At 44.7% G+C, this 22,326-nt stretch overlaps 1 protein-coding gene across 1 annotated transcript in view; it reads right to left on the bottom strand.

Annotated features, from left to right (window-relative positions):
• The window catches only part of LOC143805877 (cytochrome P450 2C5-like), a 49,796-nt gene that overhangs the window by 18,918 nt on the left and 8,552 nt on the right, over positions 1-22,326 (bottom strand). The window contains exons 2-3 of the mRNA XM_077285618.1: positions 17,323-17,488; positions 2,012-2,161 (exon numbers count right to left, since the gene is read on the bottom strand). Coding sequence (XP_077141733.1) covers positions 2,012-2,161; positions 17,323-17,488 — 316 coding nt within the window. The remainder of the gene's footprint in view (positions 1-2,011; positions 2,162-17,322; positions 17,489-22,326) is intronic.

Genomic DNA, 22,326 nt, shown 5'->3' on the forward strand with positions numbered 1-22,326 from the left:
AAAGGGATTCTCCTCGTTTCCAGGCATGGCATCACCCTCTCCAAGAGGAAGGCAGTACCACTGTGGTACCCAAACTCCTGAGGTGCCACACTTGCTCCTATTTCTAGAGTTTAACCATTTATATGCAGCTGTCACCCTCTGGCTCTTATCGGCCCCCTGTAATTCAAACAAGGAGTGTTGATAGGCTATCTGCCCCTTGTCTGCCATCTTGGTACTCCTGGGACACCCCACCAATGGCTGGGCTTCATAAAGGACCATGATTAACAATATATACCATTTCACTACCTGAAACTACACTCACTGGCCACTTTATTAGGTACACCTGTCCAACTTCTTGTTAACACTTAATTTCTAATCAGCCAATCACATGGCGGCAACTCAGTGCATTTAGGCATGTAGACATGGTCAAGACAATCTCCTGCAGTTCAAACCGAGCATCAGTATGGGGAAGAAAGGTGATTTGAGTGCCTTTGAACGTGGCATGGTTGTTGGTGCCAGAAGCGCTGGTCTGAGTATTTCAGAAACTGCTGATCTACTGGGATTTTCATGCACAACCATCTCTAGGGTTTACAGAGAATGGTCCGAAAAAGAAAAAAAATCCAGTGAGCGGCAGTTCTGTGGGCGGAAATGCCTTGTTGATGCCAGAGGTCAGAGGAGAATGGGCAGACTGGTTCGAGCTGATAGAAAGGCAACAGTGACTCAAATCGCCACCCGTTACAACCAAGGTAGGCCTAAGAGCATCTCTGAACGCACAGTGCGTCAAACTTTGAGGCAGATGGGCTACAGCAGCAGAAGACCACACCGGGTACCACTCCTTTCAGCTAAGAACAGGAAACTGAGGCTACAATTTGTACAAGCTCATCGAAATTGGACAGTAGAAGATTGGAAAAACGTTGCTTGGTCTGATGAGTCTCGATTTCTGCTGCGACATTCAGATGGTAGGGTCAGAATTTGGCGTAAACAACATGAAAGCATGGATCCATCCTGCCTTGTATGGAGCATCTTTGGGATGTGCAGCCGACAAATCTGCGGCAACTGTGTGATGCCATCATGTCAATATGGACCAAAATCTCTGAGGAATGCTTCCAGCACCTTGTTGAATCTATGCCACGAAGAACTGAGGCAGTTCTGAAGGCAAAAGGGGTCCAACCCGTTACTAGCATGGTGTACCTAATAAAGTGGCCGGTGAGTGTAGTTGTGTTATCTACCATGGCATTTTAATTCACCGACTGGAGTGTTTTCTATTCACACCAATAAAGAAAAGTCTTTGGATTTTCATGTAGCTGGATTTTTCTTTCTTTATTGCCGTAATTGTACTGACCTTCAAAATCATGAATTCAGATCAATTTTATCAAACAATTTGCTACACCAACTGAAAAAAATGAGAAAAGCAAGGAAGGAAAAAAAATAAAGGAGCAAAAAAAAAATAGCTTTTTTCCTTAAAGGGTTAAAACTTATTAAAAATTAAAGTGATCCATTGAAATCCACAGTATACAGTAGTGGTACTCCCTAGATTTTAATAGAAGCTCCCAATGCTAGACTATTTTCTATTTGATGAATTATTTCCTAAAATGTTTGTGCACAGTAATCTAAGGTCAATGTAATTGATAAACCAGTTATTGCTAATAATTCTGCTGTCTTGGCTTATCTAGATTTATAACAGTAGCTGGAGGCGCAATTACGTTGTCTACCTTTCAATGATAATGTATGACTCTGCTAATGTTGTCCCAGTCTACACAGCAAAACTGATAAATGAACTAAAAAATCCCACGAAAAGTATCAGCCTACAGTGCCTGCTCTCAAAAATGGTGTTAAAAATGACAATATTTCTCTACATATATTTATTTGTATCGTCATAGTCACATAAAAATTAAAAAATAAAGTGTGATTCTGGAACATTTTCTCTTTTTATTCAGCTAATTTATGAGTAAATATTGCCAATGGTTTACTTATACTTAAGAATAAGCCTATAAGTTTATTTTCTGTATGTATATTTTCATGTAGTTCTCACCTTTGCTCTTTCGGAATTCTTCCAAAAGGAATTGGGCCTCTTTTTGAATCCTCTGTTCAATGCTTCTTTTACCCATTCCAAAGTTCTTTAGTGTCATCAATGAGAAGCGGCGTAGCTGTTTCCAGCGTTCACCATTACTAGCTATCAACCCTAAAAAAGAATGTCAAATGACTTTCAAGAATACCCATAGTGATACTGTAAGTTAGCAGTTAAAGGGAATCTGTCAGCAAGTTTATGCTATTTGAGAGCAGTATAATATAGGGCAAGTGAGCCTGATTCCAAGGATGTGTCACATCGTAGGCTGTGTGTTGTAGTTTCAGTGCAATCCGTGTTTTATCAGCAGTAGACTAGGTCTCACATGCTGGACAGGCAGGCTAATCTGTGTTACCCCGCCCCCACCACTGATTGACAATTTTTACTGACAATTCATAGTGTACACATGAAGCTGACAATCAGTCATATGGGTGGAATTACACACAGCTCAGCATTTGAGCTCTGCTATATCTGCAGCAAAAAAATAGGAATTTTATTAAACTGCACCAAGCAGCTGAGACACATTGCAAGGATCAGGCTCTTTTGCCCTATATTTTATTGCTCTCAAATTACATAGCAAAAACCTGCTGACAGATTCCCTTTAACCCATAAGGGTTGGGACTGGGGTGGTGGTTAGGCTTAGGGATGGAGTTAGAATTGTTAGTGTTCACTAGTTAGTGGAGTTAGTGCTCACTAGTTTGCTTCTGGTTCTCAGGTATGCACAGAGTATCGCATGTCCTCAAGTAACATGCTCATGTCCCAACCTCAAATGTTTTGCAGCTGTTGGACAGCCAAAATTAAACATGCGGGGATTGTCTGCCATACATGGGAAATCAGCATGTTTTTTTGGGGTGTCTAACAGCCGCGAAACATGAACTTGAGCACTAATGATGATGAGTTCAATATGACGACATATTATTATCAAATTCTGTGTAGTACCTTTGGGTTCAAAATCCTCACAATACGCCTGGATAAAATCCTCAAGGGGTATAGTTTCCAAAATGGGATCACTTGTGTGAGTTTTCCATTGTTTAGGTACATCAGGGGCTCTCCAAACAAGACATGGATTCCGCTCTCAATTCCAGCTAATTTTATGTTCAAAAAGTCAAATGGCGCTCCATCCCTTCCGAGCCCTGCTATGCACCCAAACAGTAGTTTTCTCCCACATATGGGATATCAGCATGCTCAAGAGAAATTGCACAACACATTTTTGGGCACAATTTGTCTTGTTATCCTTGTGAAAATAAAAAAATTGGGTCTAAAGTAAAATTTTTGTGTAAAAAAGTAAAATGTTCATTTCTTTTCCTTCCACACTGCTTCTGTCATGACTATATTGTCTGGTGTCCCAGGACCAGAGGCTCCTTCTCTGTCCTTAATGCTAGGGCTAGATCGCCCTGTACCCCGGGTTACTTCTGATGGTGAAGATGCCAGGGCCATGTACCTTGCCTTAGCTCCTGAATCCACCTTCAGTCTGTACCCTTTCCCCACCCAGGGAAGAGGGGAGTAGTAGTGTGCACCAACCAGACTAACAAGGTAATACGAAGGGAGTAATGAAAAATACCAAACATACAAATATACACATGCAGTTATGGCAAAAATTAAGAGACCACTGCAAAATGTTCAGATTGTCTGATCTCATAGGTATATTTTTGAGTAAAATGTAAATTGTTATTTTAGTCTATAAACTTCTGACAACATGACTCCGAATTTCCATTTGTATTTTTTTCAGGCAAAAAATGGTCGAAATTAAAAAACAAACAAACAGTGCTTTCAGACCTCAAATAATGCAAAGAAAACAAGTTCATAATCATTTAGAAACAACAATACTAATGTTTTAACTCAAGAAGAGTTCAGAAATCAATATTCTGTGGAATAACCACGATTTTTAATTACAGCTTTCATGCGTCTTGGCATGCTTTCCACCAGTCTTTCACACTGCTTCTGGTGCAAAAATTTAAGCAGTTCTTCTTTGTTTGATGGATTATGACTATCCATTATCCTCCTGATTACATTCCAGAGGTTTTCAATGGGGTTCAGGTCTGGAGATTGTGCTGCCCATGACCGGGTTTTGATGTGGTGGTCTCTTAATTTTTGCCAGAGCTGTATAACATAGGCATGCACCGGGGCACGCAGGATGTGGATTAACCAAAGTGGAAGAAAGGGAATATCACTGTCATGATCCGTTCCAGGGTTTAATCCTGTCAAGGGTTAAATTTGCTCTGCCTCATTCTGGGTTCAGGTTTGCTATTTAGCTCCTATGCATCCTGCTGCGGTGTCAGCTATAGTTCTGCCTTTGGCGTGTGAACCTGACTCTGGTAGCTCTTGATTTGTCCTGCTGTGATCCCTGACTTGCCCCATGTCTGTTGACTCCCTTTGTCTGCCCTTTTCCCAGCGTTTCCCTGTTTGTTGGTTTGATTCTCTGGTTTCTGACTTGTCTTGTATTCGGCTCTCTTCTGCCTTCTGACTTTGTCTTATCCATTTCTGACCATTGCTGAACCTCCTGGCTTGTTCCTGACCATGTGTACTGCTAATCCCTTCGGTACTTCTGCCTCTTATTGTTTTTTGACTCGGTTTGTCTGACCACTCTCTCGCCACTTGGTGGCACCTATGCTGCTGCTCTCTGGTGCTTCTCTGTGTATGCAGTCTCACTTCCCTCTCAAGCTCCCTCTGGTGGAGGTTGCACTATACTGCACTGCAGCAGCATGACAATCACATTCTCAAAACCTAGCAACAGTTAGCGATAAATCCACCAATCACCTACTCAAATAACCAACAACAACTGCCTCCAGCCATGCAGCAAAAGCTGCTCTGACAATGAGTGTTAGCCAGGACTCAGTTTATATAGGAGATAGGAGTGGCTAACAGTGCTCGACAGAGAGCCTTAGCTCCAGGAGCTCTCAACCGAGTAGAATAACCCCTGCACTGTCCAAAGAAAGTCACACTGTTTAATACGAAGGTGAAGCGCTTCTAACCAGTGTAGGAGTAGGAAAATTCTAAAGCTGCGGTCTTCTGGCTCCTCTCTGTCACTGTAAACCCCTGACAGCTTCAGTTCGTGTGAAGCACCTGAAGGGTTAATAATCTTCTTGATGGAATTAATGGTGCTATATAAATGAATAATAATAATAATACTGTAAAAAGCAGCTGAAAACTTGCATAAAAAAGCAGCAAAAATGCCCAGTGTGAACATACCCTTAATCTTTATGCCCTTAAATCAGAGTCCTATGACACAAAATAGTTAATAAATACATTTACCACATGTCAACCTTACATCAGAACAATATTTGTGACACACAATTTTTTTAGGAAGTTATAAGGGTTAAAAGTTGAACAGCGATTTCTCATTTTTTCAGCAAGATTTACAAAACCATTTTTTTCAAGACACCACATTTGCAGTGACTTTGAGGAATCTATATGACAGAAAATACCCAAAAGTGACACAATTCTAAAAACAGTGCCCCTTAAGTTGCTCAAAACCACATTTAAGTATATTAACCCTTCAGGTGCTTCAAAAAGAATTTGTGGAATGTAGTAAGCAAAAATGAACATTAAACTTATTGTCACAAAAATTGTACTTTAGACCCAAACTTTTTTACTTTTGCAAGGGTAGCTGGAGAAAATCGGCCACAAAATTTGTTGTGCAATTTTTTCTGAGCATGCTAATACCCCATATGTTGAGGAAAATCACTGTTTGGGCTCACAGCAGGACTCAGAAGAGAAGGCGCGCCATTTGACTTTTTGAATGTAAAATTTGCTGGATTAAGTAGCGGAACCTATGTTGTGTTTCGAGAGCTCCTGATGTGCCTAAACAGTGGAAACTGCTCACATATGACACCATTTTGGAAACTAGACCCTTCAACAAACTTATCTAGATGTGTAGTGAGCACCATGAACCACCAGGTGCTTCACAGAATTTTATAGCGTTGAGCCGTAAAAATAAAAAATTTGCATTTTCCCACAAAAATTTATTTAACCCCCAAATTTTTCATTTTTTCAAGGTACAGATTGGGACAATTGTGGTAAACAAGTTGTTCCTGTGGTGTTTCCTGTTAAAGGAGTCTTGAATGCTGAAACGCGTAGAATAATAAAGCCACATGTACTAATAATTTTGGAATTCTAGTGATTCAGCAGCGCAGAAATTTACCACAACTATCCCAATCTGTATCTAATGGCTTGTCCTCCCTGGATTCGTGGATCTGCTGCAGCGAATCTTTTCAATGCTTCAACTCAGCTATATCTGATGAGTGCAATCCTATGGATTAACCTTTTAACCTTCTCAGATAAGACACTATTTGCGCTCTTTCCTTCAACAGTTTTCATATAATTTTCACAAGGGTAACAGGAAAAATTGCATCATATAATTTGTTGTGCAATTTCTCCTGAGTACGTAGTTAACCCATATGTGGGGGTAAAATACTGTTTCAGGCTCACGGCAGGGCTCAGAAAAGAAGGAATGGAACCTAGACTTTGATGGAATGGTCTGCTGGTGTCATTTTTGGTATCAACAGCCCAGATGCGCCTAAACAGTGGAAAGCCCCCATAATTGAAACCATTTTGGAACCAAAACCCTTCAAGGAATGTATCTAGATGTGTGGTGAGCACCTTGAATCCCGAGATGATTTACAGAAGTTTATAACTTACAGCAGTGAAAATAAAAATAAAATCACATTTTTCCCACAAAAAATGTTATTTTAGCCCAATTTTTTAATTTTCACAAGGATAGCAGGAGAAAATGGACCCCAACATTTGTCATTCAGTTTCTCCTGAGTACGCCAATACCCGATATGTGGTAAAAAAAAACTACTTTTGAGGCACAGTGCAAAGCTCAGAAGGGAAGAAGCGCCATATTGAAGTTCATATTTTGCTGGACTGATTTGAGCGTGCCATGTCACATTGGCAGCGTTTCTGAGGTGCCAGAACAGCAGAACTCCCATAAGAGACCCCATTTTACAAACTACACCATCTCAGTGCATTCATTTAGGGGTGCAGTGATCATAGTGACACCACAGGTGGGTCATATACGATTGGGCAATGAAGAAAAAAATTTACCACCAAAATTTTGTTTCAGTGAAAGATTTTACATTTCCACACAGGAAAATGGGTAAAGGAGCACCAAAATTTGTCCCATCATTTTTGCTAAATGTAGAAATACCCAAATGGAGCTGTACAGTACTGCTTAGCCATATGGTGAGACACTGGAGGCAAATAGCGCTCCATCCCTCCTGAGTCTCACCATATGGCTAAGCAGTAGTGTTGTACAGGAGGCATCCTGGAGTGCAGAATTTTCTATAATAGTTTGCAGACTCCATATACAGAGCCCCAAAATGCTAGGGGAGCAGAATTCCCCTTCAAGTGACCTCATTTTGGAAATTATACCCCATTGGAAATTTATCTACAGGTTTTGTGACTATTTTGAATCCATGGGAGCTTTCCAGAAACAAGCAGCCGTGGATGCTACTAAGTAAAAATTACAAAATGCTGTTGAAGTGACCAGTACGTCGTGCTCAGCTCATGCACCTGTAAATTGGGCGGGCTCTTATTACTACTGAATTGCAAAATATGTGGACGCTAAATGAGGATTAGGCACACTGGGGCTCTGAAGGGAGGGGGCATTTGGATTTGGGAGCACAGAATTTGCTGAATTTCTTTTGGGGCTAGGGCACATTTCCTAAGTCTTTGCACTATCAGAAACATGGGAGACCCGTCTATTTAAGTTAACAGATGATGGACCTAATTATAGACTTGCTTTTTTTGCTGATTAAGTTGAAGTTTTTGTTGGGAACATTGTGATCTCAATTATCCTATTTTGAGGCAGTGACCGGTGTTACTTATAGGGGTCGCTGTGTGTTCCCCCCAGGATGCGCATGGAGGTGTATTGAGGCCATGGAAGTGCATTGCAGCCACAGGTTTAGCTGTGATTGGAATGCAGAATAAAAGTGAGTATTGGTCCTGGGCATGCTATGTGTCCAGGGCTGATTTAACAAAACCTGCTCTGGCCTTTTGTGTCTTGAAACAGACTGCTGGATGGTAGTCATGCAGTCCATTTCATTGCCGGCCCTGGTTTTCCATGTGGCTGAAGGCCACAGATTCCAGTTAAAGACCCTGCAGTATAGGGTTTGGGTGTGCCAGAGGTCAGAGTCACTCTGGTGTTTGGAGGCGCACAGAGCAGTAGGCTCTGCAGAGCTCCACCTGTGTGAGGCGACACAGGCCAGCAGAGCCAAAAGGCCAAGGCAGCTGAAAAGCCTGGCATCCACAGCATACACTGCAGTGCCGTCACCCACGACAACTGGTATCAGGAGGTGGACTGGCGTGTCTAGTGACTAAACTGGAGGATATGGTTCCTGACTGTGAACCAGAGGATATTGTATACTGTGTAATGCTGTGAGTAGAACATTAACACAACAGGGCAGTCATGCACATTAACAGGTCAGATGTGGACTGGCATGTTTAGTGGCTGTAATCGAGAGGATATGGTTCCCAGCTGCAATCCTGAGGAAATCGTGTGCTGTGTACTTTATGTGAGTTGAACAAAGAGACTTTGGATTTGAACTTTGCTGCGTCACTGCCTCATCACTGCATAGGGTGCTACTGCACTACACTAAACTCTATGCTTCAGATGAAACCCCTGAGGGAGGTACTCTTTATAATAAGGTAGCACAGTTACTCTGGACTCCATCTGGCCTCTGTTCAGCAGTGCAGAAAACTGTGGCCGATGGCTTTTTTATCTACTCCTAATAAATGGACATCGCCAGATCCTATGGCATCTACAGCAGTGCCTCCATCTGCCTCATTATAGGGAACCTTCTGTCTGAGTAACGTATTTCAGAGATGTACATGGAAACCTGATGTAAGCGCTCAGCGCAGAGTGCAGGATAAATGTGAGCCGAGTATTACCGTGATCTTTGTGAGGCAAAATGAAAAAATCATCAACAGGTTAAGAATTGGTTTCATTTATTTTTTACGCCATTCCTAGTGCAAGTGATAAGATTACTTTATTCTTTGGGTCGGTGCGATAACGATACCTGATTTATATCAGATTTTTATTGTTTGGCTGTTGTCCCACACTAAAAGATGCTTTTTTTGTTTTCAAAAACAAGTTTTTTTGCATCAACATATTTTAACAGCTATCCATGTTTCTGCTGACAAAGTCATGTGAGGGCTTGTGTTTTGCAGGACAAGTTGATGTTTTTATTAGTACCATTTTCGGACTCATGACATTGTTTGATCGCTTTCTATTCCGATTTGTGGGAGGTAGAATAAACGAAAACCAACATTGCGCAAATTGTTCAAGGTCTTTTTTTAATGCCTTTCTGCATGTGGTAAAATTGAGAAGGCATCCTTTTCTTTGGGTCAGTATGATTATAGTGATACCACATTTATATCTTACTAGATAGTGGCTCAATTCTAACTCATCGGGTATTCTAGAATACCGTATGTATGACAGAACTTGGTCAGTAAACGTAAACATAGCATATAACAGCCCACGTAGCATATAGCACAGCCCATGTAGCATATAGCACAGCCACGTAGCATATAACACAGACCACGTAGCATATAGCACAGCCATGTAGTATATAACACAGCCACATAGCATATGGTACAGCCACATAGCATATAACAGCCCAAGTAGTATACAGCACAGCCACGTAGTATATAGCACAGCCACTTAGTATATAGCACAGCCACGTAATATATAGCACAAGTAGTGGAACAGTTTTAGATCGGGTTGTTCCGGACACGGCGATACCAAATATGTATACTTTTATTGTTTTTTTTTTCATAATGATACTTTTTTATGGATACAAAGATATATATATATATTTACATATATATATATACACTGTATATACATATATATACAGATATATATATATATGTTAGGTGTCAAGTTCTCGCCTTCGCATAGGGGGAATCTCGAACCACGTCCGATGTGGTCTCCCATTCTTCTCCAGCCGCAGTGGAGACGTCGGTCCCAGCGTCTGGCTTAAGCTGATACTGTGTGCTTGGTTGCTTGGTTACTGTTGCCTTTCCAGGCACTGCCTTTGTAGCCAGCACTGATCAGCAGCGAGCAGGTCTCTCTGGGATGAAGTCCTGCTTTTCCCATGCTGAGCATGCCCACATGATAACCTCCCATTGGAGGTCGGGGGTCACATGCTCAGGTCCTGTTGCAGCTCCTATTGGACCATCAGGAAGGTCCCGTAGCACTATTTCTGTAGCGCCCAGATGCAGGGCCACGGAGTACTCGGTACCGGGCCTCTCTGTCTCAGTCCTGGGGTTGTCACGGTGGCTAGACCCAGGCCGTGACCCTGCTAAGGGGCGTCTAATGAAAAATGAGATGATGGTGCGTGGTGCAGGTCGCGATAAATAACGAGGACACAGGGTTGCAGTCTCTTTACCTCTTTACTGAAGGCTTCAGGATCCTCAATCCAGAGTACTGCTAACAGGGCTGTCTGAGACCGGCCGGTCCGAAGGCACATCCAGAGTTCCCTTTGCAGGTGGAAATCAGTGACTACCTTCTAGCGCCTGTGTGTTGTAGTACCTCCCTGCTGAGCACCACGGGATAGTCCTCACAACTGTTGTGTCTGTTTCTGAAGTTCTTCTCTCACAACTCGTATCTATTCTGATGTTCTTCTCCGTCCCCCAGATGATATGGATAGGACGCACCCGTATGACGGGAAAGCCTGGAGTTCTTCCGGGACCCTAGCGTCGCCCCTCTCCCACAATTGCCCCCTATGTCTGCTTAGGTGATTTAGGTGAGACAGCCAACCTAAAATTAACTGTCCTGCTGCCGCTGTTTGAAGTATTGCTTGAAGCCTAATACTTCCTCGGCGTTCCGGCCACCGGCTACGCGCCTCAGTAGGATGTTGCCTCGATCTTACGGCAGGACTCCTACTGGCTTTATCTCCTTTTTGCTGCGATCTCGTTTCTCACTTCTCCACTGTAAACCTCGCTTCTTTTCCTTTCTTGGGATGCCACCGCATTCGAGTGCAGGCTCGGCTCCGTAACGTTCTGTTCTGTTCGCTAGGCCACTGTCAGAATCCCACCCCTGACAGAGACCCCCCTGAATCTTCCCCTGCAACACCCTCTGCCACAGGATGTTGCCTGGTTCCAACCCAGTCAGCTTCTGACTAACTTCCTATCCAGCCCCCAGTTTTACCAGATTGTGAGGAGTGGCCTAATACATAGAACCCTTTGCTCCCCCCTGGTGGCCAGAATGTGAAGTGTAAAGTGTGACTGTGATACCTGGTCAGGTGAACTCCTTAAGTGCCATCAGACGTACCATCACTCCCCTTAGTGGCGGAGCAACAGTACTGCAACGACCAGGACTCTGGGGCGCTGCACTCCCCCCCAGGTTAAATCTAGTACTCCCGGACTGGGAAGAAAACAACAATACATGTCAGCAAAAGACATACAAATTTTGAAATGCAATGAACAAATAATTATAACAGTGCTTCCTTTTATGGGAGGTGAGGACTCTTGAACGTTACAAACAAAACAAGGTAAATATTTTAAATAACATACTATAAATAACCTCTATTACCCAGCTGGGTATTCTACTAAGTGCAAATTCTGAACAATAATTCAACTTTTCCTTTAAGGGCGAATAAGCTGAACCCACTAAAGGCTTACTATAAAACTCTAAAATATAAATTAACTCTTTCTTTATTTTTCTCTTCTAAGTGCAACATTTTCTTTCTACTCTCTGATTTTTCATATGCAGGACCGCCTGTCTATCTGCCCAGGCCTACTGCCTCTTTTCTTGTACAGGACCAATTGGCCATCTCTCTATGGCTCTCAGGAGGACTCACTATCTAACCCCTACGGGTTTACTTTCCTGTCCTCATTCTCTAGTAACATTATTAAACATTCTCTATAACTATCTAGCTAACTACATATTACTTCTAGGCAAAACATTATTAAACCATCTACTTTCTTTAAGGCAACATTATACTTTAAGTGCAACTAGTGAACGTTCCCTTTAAGAGGGAACCAAGTCTCTTTGAGGTAATGCAGACTCTCTCTATCTGCAAGTCCAGTTAAGGCAAGAGCTTCCATGCTGTACTCAGGAACAGTCTCTTCACAAAGCTCTCCTTCTTGTAAAACCAGTAAGGCGCACCTTTAAGAAGGTGCGAACTATTTACAATACAGTTTGTGAACCATTCACCGTCCATGATTCGGCAGTCTTTGTAACATTGTGGAACAAAAGCAAAAAGGAAAACAAAAGCAAAAAATAAAAAGCAATAGGGATCCCGGGTAAACGAAGGGATCCCTTTAAGAACAACCCTGGTCGGGTATTAGCAGCAAAAAGCAGGGAAAGAAACAGTTAACTATTTACATACTTGTGGTTCCAAGGTCTATCTTTACAGGAGGTTACACTGCATCAGCTGGTGACGGACACTCTCCGACCGGTAAGGCTGCGGTCCTCTGTCTTCGGCGGATGCAGGATCGGTATCATTGGTTGGTCTCCCAGGTGCAGTCAGATCACCCGGTGTCTGGATTCGAATGTCAGCTGTGGTTGCAAGTTCAGTAGCGGCGATGATACACACCGTGGCGACAGTAGTGGCGTTGGTCAAATCTGGGTTAGTCGTAGTCGGGACAACAGGTAGCGCTACTGCCGGCTCGCATCGTTGGACGTCTCGAGCGCACCACCCCTGCACACTCCGGTGGCGAGTGTAGGTCACTTGGTCCTCTTTACATGGTAGCTGATTGTCACATCTATTGCGGAACGGGGTTTTCACATTGTAGCTGGTAAAGAAGATTTCAGTCGGCAGTCCCGGTTCTTGTATAGAGCCCCAACCCTGCTTCGGGTGAAAGGCCAGTACAGTCCCCTGCCTTACTGAGTTCCTCCTGTTGTGTTCAGTCTTTGGTCTTTGTACTTTTGGTGGGTCATTTGGTTCTGTCTCTTTTTGGTTTTGCCATTGTAGAATTAAGCATTGCTTATACTGTTCCCAGGTGAGCGCAGCAATGCTGAGGCCCTCCTGCCTGGCCCCATCCGGCCCGATCCATGGGGTGTCCCACCGGAAGATCACCCCCTCTGAGCTCACATTTAGCGGTTTCCCCATCGTTGTTGGTAACGAAGGCACCAGCTTCTCCATGGTGCCTGGGGTTAGCACTACCAGCTCAGCGGTGAAGACTCGGTTATTGTCGGGCTGGGGAGCGGTCGCGGGAGCAGGATCGGTCGGGGGAGCAGGGACACTTTCCATACCTGCGTCTGATGTGATTCCACCGATGTCGATCTGTTCCATTGACAAGGACACTGGAATCGGCTGCAGCCCGGACCGCGGTTCCTCCAATGCGACCCTCTCACCCGGCTCCGACTTCTGTGGCTTCACAGCGGCTGGCTCCGCGTTCGGGATAGGCTGGCTCGGCTCCGCCACCTGTAGCTCCGAGAAGTCCGGATCCTCCAGCGGCGGTGGGTTCGGGTCCGTCTCCGGTGGACGAGGACAGGCCGGGATCACTTCGCCATTGCTCTGGGACTCGCTGGTCGCCATCCCTGCTCCGGGATCTTCGGTGGCACATGCACATTGCCCCTCAATCTTCTGAGGGCATAGCTGCTCCTTCCTCTCGTTCCCGCTGTTGCAAATCAGGGGGCGGTTCTTCTCTGCTTCTGGGCAGGTCGTTATCTCGCAATTGTAGCCGGAGGGGGCGGTCGCCACTTTTGGCGCCGCTTTGATAGTCTCCTCCCATGGCACGCCCTTCTTCTTCCTCTGCGCTCCCCGTGACGCTGCAATGGCGGCGGTTTTGGCAGGAACTTTTGGCGGCAAGTGGCAATCCACAGTCTTTGCAATAAATCACAGTTCAAGCCCAATTCAGACACAGTTCTAAGGCACACATGACCTGATTCTTCAGGCTTAAGTAGATCCTGTTCGTGATGCCAAGTTGAAGCGCCCCCAGACGCAGGGCCGCGGAGTACTTGGTACCGGGCCTATCTGTCTCAGTCCTGGGGTTGTCACGGTGGCTAGACCCGGGCCGTGACCCTGCTAAGGGGCGTCCAATGAAAGATGAGATGATGGTGCGTGGTGCAGGTCGCGATGAATAACGAGGACACAGGGTTGCAGTCTCTTTACCTCTTTACTGAAGGCTTCAGGATCCTCAATCCAGAGTACTGCTAACAGGGCTGGCTGAGACCGGCCGGTCCGAAGGCACATCCAGAGATCCCTTTGCAGGTGGAAATCAGTGCCTACCTTCTAGCGCCTGTGTGTTGTAGTACCTCCCTGCTGAGCACCACAGGATAGTCCTCACAACTGTTGTGTCTGTTTCTGATGTTCTTCTCTCACAACTTGTATTTATTCTGATGTTCTTCTCCATCCCCAGATGATATGGATGGGACGCACCCATATGACGGGAAGGCCTGGAGTTTTTCCGGGACCCTAGCGTCACCCCTCTCCCACAATTGCCCCCTATGTCTGCTTAGGTGATTTAGGTGAGACAGCCAACCTAAAATTAACTGTCCGGCCGCTGTTTGAAGTATTGCTTGGAGCCTAATACTTCCTCGGTATTCCAGCCACCGGCTACGCGCCTCAGTAGGATGTTGCCTCGATCTTATGCCACGACTCCTACTGGCTTTATCTCCCTTTTGCTGCGATATCGTTTCTCACTTCTCCACTGTAAACCTCACTTCTTTTCCTTTCTTGGGATGCCACCGCATTCGAGTGCAGGCGCGGCTCCGTAACGTTCTGTTCTGTTCGCTAGGCCACTGTCAGGATCCCACCCCTGACAGAGACCCCCCTGAATCTTCCCCTGCAACACCCTCTGCCACAGGATGTTGCCTGGTTCCAACCCAGTCAGCTTCTGACTAACTTCCTATCTAACCCCCAGTTTTACCAGATTGTGAGGAGTGGCCTAATACATAGAACCCTTTGCTCCCCCTGGTAGCCAGAATGTGAAGTGTAAAGTGTGACTGTGATACCTGGTCAGGTGAACTACTTAAGTGCCATCAGACGTACCATCACTCCCCTTAGTGGCGGAGCAACAGTACTGCAACGACCAGGACTCTGGGGCACTGCATTTCTATAAAAGGTTTGCATGGCCGCTCGGCCATGCGCTAGTGTATACTTGAAAACGTGTGTGTGTAGATGTGTGAAAGTCACTCTTTAATCATCCCCCTTCCTAGTGTTGTTGACTGCTCGCGAATGGTGGAAGCTATCTAGCGCCCGACAGTGCCATCTGCACACCATGCATACGTTACAGTGCCTTTGCAGTGCCCGCTTATACGGTACCGTGCGCAATCAGTGCACTTTCCTGACAGCCTGTCAGTGTAGGATGGGAATTCCCACTTGGACTCAGCATCTGACTCAGGGCTTCCTCAAGCACGAGCTCAAAAGCCACCGAGGGTCAGAGCGAGTTCAACCACCAGTTTAGTGGGGGTGATTCATAGGAATCCCACTAGTGTCTTTCAGCTGCACCCTGTGACTGCTAACAGGGCGCAGCGTATTTGTGGAGACTCTGTGAAGCAACAGAGTTTGCTTCTATTCACACTGGGTGAGGTCTAACCCACGTGTGAGCAAGCATCCATCCGCCATTACTGAGCTGCAGGTGTCATCTCTGCACGGTGGACCCCGGACTGCGAACGCACCTCATATTCTCTATTACTATTATTTGGTGCATTCCGCCAGTCCTAACATATATATATATATACTGTATATATATTCCCAATCATGACATACATGTACTGCAAACGTTGGGAAGTGGTTAAGGGGATATTCTGATCTCCAAGATTCTATCCCAATATGTTTTAATTGTAATAATAAAATATTAACAAATATCTCCAATTAGAAATGCTGCACAGTTCTTCTGATTATCTGTGTCGCTTACCCTATATGCGGGGCAGTGCAGTAGCTTTGGTATTCATCATGACCCCTCTTATAGTGATGGTTAGCTGTTATTGGTCATAATCACGGATATCTAAGCTACTGCAATGATCTGCATATGAGGTAAGCGACATAGCGAATCAGGAGAACTATACTACATTTCTAATTGGAGGTATTTTCTAATATTACTATTATTATTATTACACCTACTAAATATTGGGATAGGATCTTAGGAGATGGAATTACCTAATTAAATTTATAGTTTAAAAGTACAGTATATACACTGGTAAAAAAATAAAGGGAACACTTCAGTACCACATCCTAGATATTACTGAATGAAATATTCCAGTTGTAAATGTTTATTCATTACATAGTGGAATGCATTGAGAACAACTTCAGTGAAAATGCCTCAAGACAAGGACAAGATTCTCAGTAGTGTGTGGCCTCCACATGCCTGAATGATCTCGCTACAATGCCTGGGCATGCTCCCAATGAGGAGTCGGATGGTCTTCTGAGGGATCTCCTACCAGACCTGGGTTAAAGCATCAGTCCACTCCTGGACAGTCTATGGTGCAATGTGGTGTTGGTGGATGGAACGAGACATGATGTCCCAGATGTGCTCAGTTGGATTCAGGTTTGGAGAACGGTCAGGTCAGTGCAAAGAATCAATACCTTCATCATGCAGGAACTGCTGACACACTTCAGCCATATGAGGCCTAGGATTGTCATGCATCAGACGGAACCCAGAGCCCAGTGCACCTGCATGTGGTGTCACAGTGGGTCTGAGGATCTCATCCCGGTACCTAATGGCAGTCAGGGTACCTCTGGCTAGCACATGAAGGGCTGTGCCTACCCACACCATTTCTGACCCACTGCCTGTCATTCTGGCGGATGATGCAGGCAGGAGAATGTTCTCCACAGCGTCTCCAGACTGTGTCACATCTGTCACATAGGCTCATTGTGAACCTGCTCTCATCCGTGAAGCGCACAGGGCGCCAATGTCGAATCTGCCAATCTTGATGTTCTCTGGCAAATGTCAATTGCCCTGAACAGTGCTGGGCTGTAAGCACAACACCCCCTTGTAGATGTCGGGGCCTCACACCACCCTCATGGTGTCTGTTTCTGACAGTTTGAGCAGACACATGGATGTTAGTGGCTTGCTGGAGGTCATTTTGCAGGGCTCTAGCACTTCTCCTCTTTGCACAAAGGAGGAAGTAGAGGTCCTACTTCTGGGTTGTTGCCCTCCTACTTTCCTCTCCACGTCTCCTGGTGTACTGGCCTGTCTCATGGTACAGTATCTGCTCCATGCTCTTGATACTGTGCTGACAGACACAGCTACCCTTCTTGCCATAAATGTGCCATCCTGGATAAGCTGCAATTAAGTGTCATGTTCCTGTATTATGAAGTTGTAAATCATTGTAGTTTTAATTGTACAATGACTTAGAAACAAAATCTATTGTTGCTCCTTACCTTGGCCTCCAGAAGTTATCCTGTCCAGCAGTGGAATGTGTCCCCTAGCACCAAAATCCTCTGCATTGTCAATGAGAGCCTCCTTCACTGCATCAGGACTGCACAGTACCACAACCGGATCCATTCCAATGTGGAGCGTATATACTGGTCCATACTTATCACTCAGCTAGTGGAGGAAACAAGCCAAACAGGTCAACATAATTTGGATATTATACCCACATCCCACATTTCTGAATTATATACTACATGAATAAAACTACATAACTAAAATTAAAGAGTCAGGATGGGGAGAAAAAATCAGTACCTCCAGTTAACTTGTAAATTTTCTGTTTGCTGAATTATGTATAGGAATGAGTGGACCCGTGGATGTAAGTGTTTGGTCAGAATGTTTTCTAGAAGTCCGGTTTGGGACAAGAACTTGAGGCGAACTTGACCCAGGACCCCGAAACCCATATAAGTCAATGGGGACTTGAACTTCAGGTATGTAAAATGATCAGAGTAAGGACTGGAGGGCTGCAAAATTAAGCAAAATGTGGATAACAGCAAAACAATTGCCCTGCAAACAAACATGGATAGAGAAATTACTTAAAGGGGTTCTGTCACCATAGCAATCATGGTAAAATAGGAAGTAAATGAATAACAAACATTTTAACCATGTCACCACAGAGACTGAGGCTTGCTACCACCTGTCCAATAAAAATTTCACCCACAGAGCATGGCTCACAATAGCCCCACAGAACCTTATAAACAATTTCACCCACAGAGCATGAGGCACAGTAGTCCCACAAAGTCTGATTTAAAATGTCATCCACCGATCATGGGGCACAGTACCTCAACAGAAGCTGATTAAGAATGTCACCCAGAGCATGTTTTTACATTTCCCCCACAGATCCAAAATTTCAGCTCCAGTGGCATACATTTCAGCAGTCGCCGATGAAACCCTGGTAGTATTATTTTGGATTGAGCTGGCTGTCCGCCATGAGGCTTGCAACCTGCAGTCCCAGCCTTTTTACCTTAGGACACCTCCTCAATACTATTGCCTAAGGGTACCGGGGGCCCGAAGTGCTTATGGATCGCCCCCACGTTAAGGGCAATGGGGTACTTGGTACCGGGTCCTTCGGTTCTGCGGGGAATGTCACGGTGGCCCGACCTGGTCCGTGGCCCTTCTGAGGGGCGCCCAATTAAAGGTGTCGTTTGTACGGTGTTCGTGACGCCACCTGTGGTATTCGGTCCGGATGACCGACACTGCTTAGGGGTCCGCTGGGGTGATGGAGTGGCAGCTAGATGATATACCTTCCCACAGGTGAAGTATGTCCCCAGGGCTTCCCAGAAGTGTGGATGGTAATGGTGGACGATGTGAGGCGCAGGGAATAACGAGGACACAAGGTTGCGGTCTCTTTACCTTTTACTGGAAGCTTCAACTTCCACAGTCCAGGGTGCAGACCACAGGGTAGGCAGAGTCCAGTCGGTCCGAAGGCAAATCCAGAGTCCCCTTATCCAGGTGGAAATCAGTAGCCTTCCTACTAGCGCCTGTGTGTTGTAGTACTTCCCTGCTGAGCACCACGGGATAGCCCTCACAACTTTCGTGGATGTTTCTGTTGTTCTTTCTCTCTGTCCCCCAGATGGTATGGATAGGACAAACCCATATGACTGGAATGGCCTGAGGCTTGTTTATAGGGACCCTAGAGATGCCCCGACCCCCACAATTTGCCACCGTGTCTTCTTAGGTATTAAGGTCGGGCAGCCAACTTTGGATTGACTGTCCTGCCGGTCTCTGAAGTAATGCTTAGAGACAATTACTTCCTCGGTGTTCCGGCCACCGGCTACGCGCCTCAGAAGGAGGCTGCCTGTCTCGGGGCAGAACTCCTCCCGGTGTTTTCTCCTTGTGCTGTGACTTCGTTTCTCACCTTCTACAATACAATTCTCTTTGTGTCCTTTCTTAGGATGCTGCCGCACGTGGGGAAGGCGCAGCTCTGTGTCTTTCTGTCTCGCTACTCCTCTGTCAGGATCCCACCCCTGACAAGGACCCTCTGTCTGCAGCTCAGATGTTCCTCCTTTCCCCCTGTCTGCCTGACAGGTGTTGCCTGGGCAAAGCCCAGCCAGCGTCTCTCTAACTTTGTATCCAAACCACCAGTTTTACCCTTCTGTGAGGAGTGCCCTACTAGATAGGAGCATGGCTCCCTCTGGTGGGTTGGAGTGTGAAGTGTCGTGTGATGCTGTGATACCTGGAAAGATGGACTCCTTTATTACCTTCAGACGTAATATCACTCCCCCTGGTGGAAGAATGACATTACTGCAGCAACCAGGACTCTGGGGCGCTGCACTTACCTTGAAAAAATTATTGTACAAAGCAGGCAACCATGCCTTTATACTCCAGCTAGGAATAATGGGATAGTACTCCATTACTATTTTCTTGTTTGTCGGAACGGAGCCATGATTAACGGGACACGGTGGAATGCAAAGTGTAGAAACTAGAGGCACTCTCAGCCATACAATCTTAGACCTCCTCTACTTATTCTGCCCCTCACCTATAGTACAGCGGTTCTTAGTCCTATGAAATTATGCAGAAAGTAAGCATTGCACAGTGCGCACATTATATTGTCCACAATATTACCATGGGGCAGAGTAACCCCACAAAACCTGATTAAAAATTTCACCCATAGACCATGCTGCACAGTACCCCCACAGTTGCTAATTTCAATTTCACCCTCAGACCATGGGGCACAGTCCCACCACAGAAGCTAATTTGAATTTCACCCACAGAGCATGGGGCAGAGCACCCCTTCAGAAGCTGATACCAATTTCAACCCCTGACCATGGGGCAGAGTGCTCCCAAAGAATCTTATTAAAAATATTACCCACAGAGCTTGTTTTCACATTTCCTCCACTGAACCAAACATTTACTTACAGCAGCATAAAGTAAAGCAACCACAGATGAAAGGCTTGTAGAATAATTTTTAGTGATGAGCGCACACTAAAAAGCTTGGGTACTCGTTACTCTAGTCGAGCAGATCATAATGCTCAGGTTCTCGCACCAAGTAACGAATATAATGAAAGTCAATGTGAAATTTTTCCAGCGGCCCCACTGGAGGTCTGGGAGGGGGTCTAAAAATTGCTGAAAACAATGGAAACGGTGCTGAAATGTCATGGGAACAGCATGGGGAAGACCTCTTTGAATAGCAGGTCAGTGCTGAGACAATGTTGTCAGATTATTTTGCCACTTTTACGGACTGACAATAAAACATACAAAGCCGCACTTAAAATGGATTTGACTTGAAAAAAATTTAAGAAACATTATTTACAGGATAATGACTTGCATATAAAGCAATATAAATAAGAGAAAAAAATGCTCATAAATCCAAAATCCATCTTTACATACAGAGACATAAAAACGGGTAATTCATAACAGCGACAGTCACAGGCTTAAAGTACATATAACCCCTTCATGACCTTGGGATTTTCCGTTTTTCCGTGTTCATTTTTCACTCCCCTCCTTCTCAGTGCCATAACTTTTTTATTTTTCCGTCAATATGGCCATGTGAGGGCTTATTTTTTGCGAAACAAGTTGTACTTTTGAACGACATCATTGGTTTTAGCATGTCGTGTACTAGAAAACGGTAAAAAAATTCCAAGTGCGGTGAAATTGCAAAAAAAAGTGCAATCCCACACTTGTTTTTTGATTGGCTTTTTTGCTAGGTTCACTAAATGCTAAAACTGACCAGCCATTTTGATTTTCCAAGTCATTATGAGTTTATAGATGCTGAACATGTCTAGGTTATCTTTTATCGAAGTGGTGAAAAAAATTCCAAACTTTGCTTAAAAAAAAAAAAAAAAAATTGTGCCATTTTCCGATACCCGTAGCGTCTCCATTTTTCGTGATCTGGGGTCGAGTGAGGGCTTATTTTTTGCATGCTAAGCTGATGTTTTTAATGATACCATGTTTGTGCAGATACGTTCTTTTGATCGCCCGTTATTGCATTTTAATGCAATATCGAGGCGACCAAAAAAATGTAATTCTGGCGTTTCGAATTTTTTTCTCGCTACGCCGTTTAGCGATCAGGTTAATCCTTTTTTTGTTGATAGATCGGGTGATTTTGAACCAATGCCAAATATGTGTAGGTTTGATTTTTTTTTAATTGTTTTATTTTGAATGGGGCGAAAGGGGGGTGATTTAACCTTTTATATTTTTTTATTTTTTTCACTTTTTTTTTTTACTTTTTTTTTAACTTTCGCCATGCTTCAATAGCCTCCATGGGAGGCTAGAAGCTGGCACAACTGGATCGACTCCGCTACATAGCAGCAATCATCAAATCGCTGCTATGCAGCAGAAATGCAGGTATGCTATGAGCGCCGTCCACAGGGTGGCGCTCACAGGTACCGGGGATCAGTAACCTTAGAGGTCTCAAGGACCTCTATGGTTACAATACAGAAGCATCGCTGACGCGCGGCCGGAAGTGGTAGTTAAATGCCGCTGTCTGCGTTTGACAGCGGCATTTAACTAGTTAATAGCGGTGGGTGAATCGCGATTTCACCCGCCGCTATTGCGGGCACACATCAGCTGTTTAAAACAGCTGACAAACAGCTGACATGTCCCAGCTTTGATGCGGGCTCACCGCCGGAGCCCTGCATCAAAGCGCGGTATCTGACCTTGGATGTACTATCCCATCCGAGGTCAGAAAGAGGTTAAAATCATACGCGTTTCAACGGTCATTGCTGCCTATCACAATGACTAAGGTGGCATGACCGTTGAAACACGTATGATTTTAAATGCACTTTAAGCCGATGACTGTCACTGGTATGAATTACCCATTTTTGTGTCTCTGGATATAAAGATGGATTTTGGACTCATGTGCTTTTAATGAAATGGAATAAAAGTTATTTTTTATGGATATCACCCACGCTGGACTACTGCTTCACCTTCATACTACTTGCAGCACTGCATGATCTGCGCGCTGGGACAGAGAGGAGGTGAGCTGATCTTTGTTGCTTTTTTTTTAAATGCTT

Source organism: Ranitomeya variabilis, chromosome 2 (genome assembly GCF_051348905.1).
Source record: "Ranitomeya variabilis isolate aRanVar5 chromosome 2, aRanVar5.hap1, whole genome shotgun sequence".
NCBI classification, from domain to species: Eukaryota; Metazoa; Chordata; class Amphibia; order Anura; family Dendrobatidae; genus Ranitomeya; species Ranitomeya variabilis.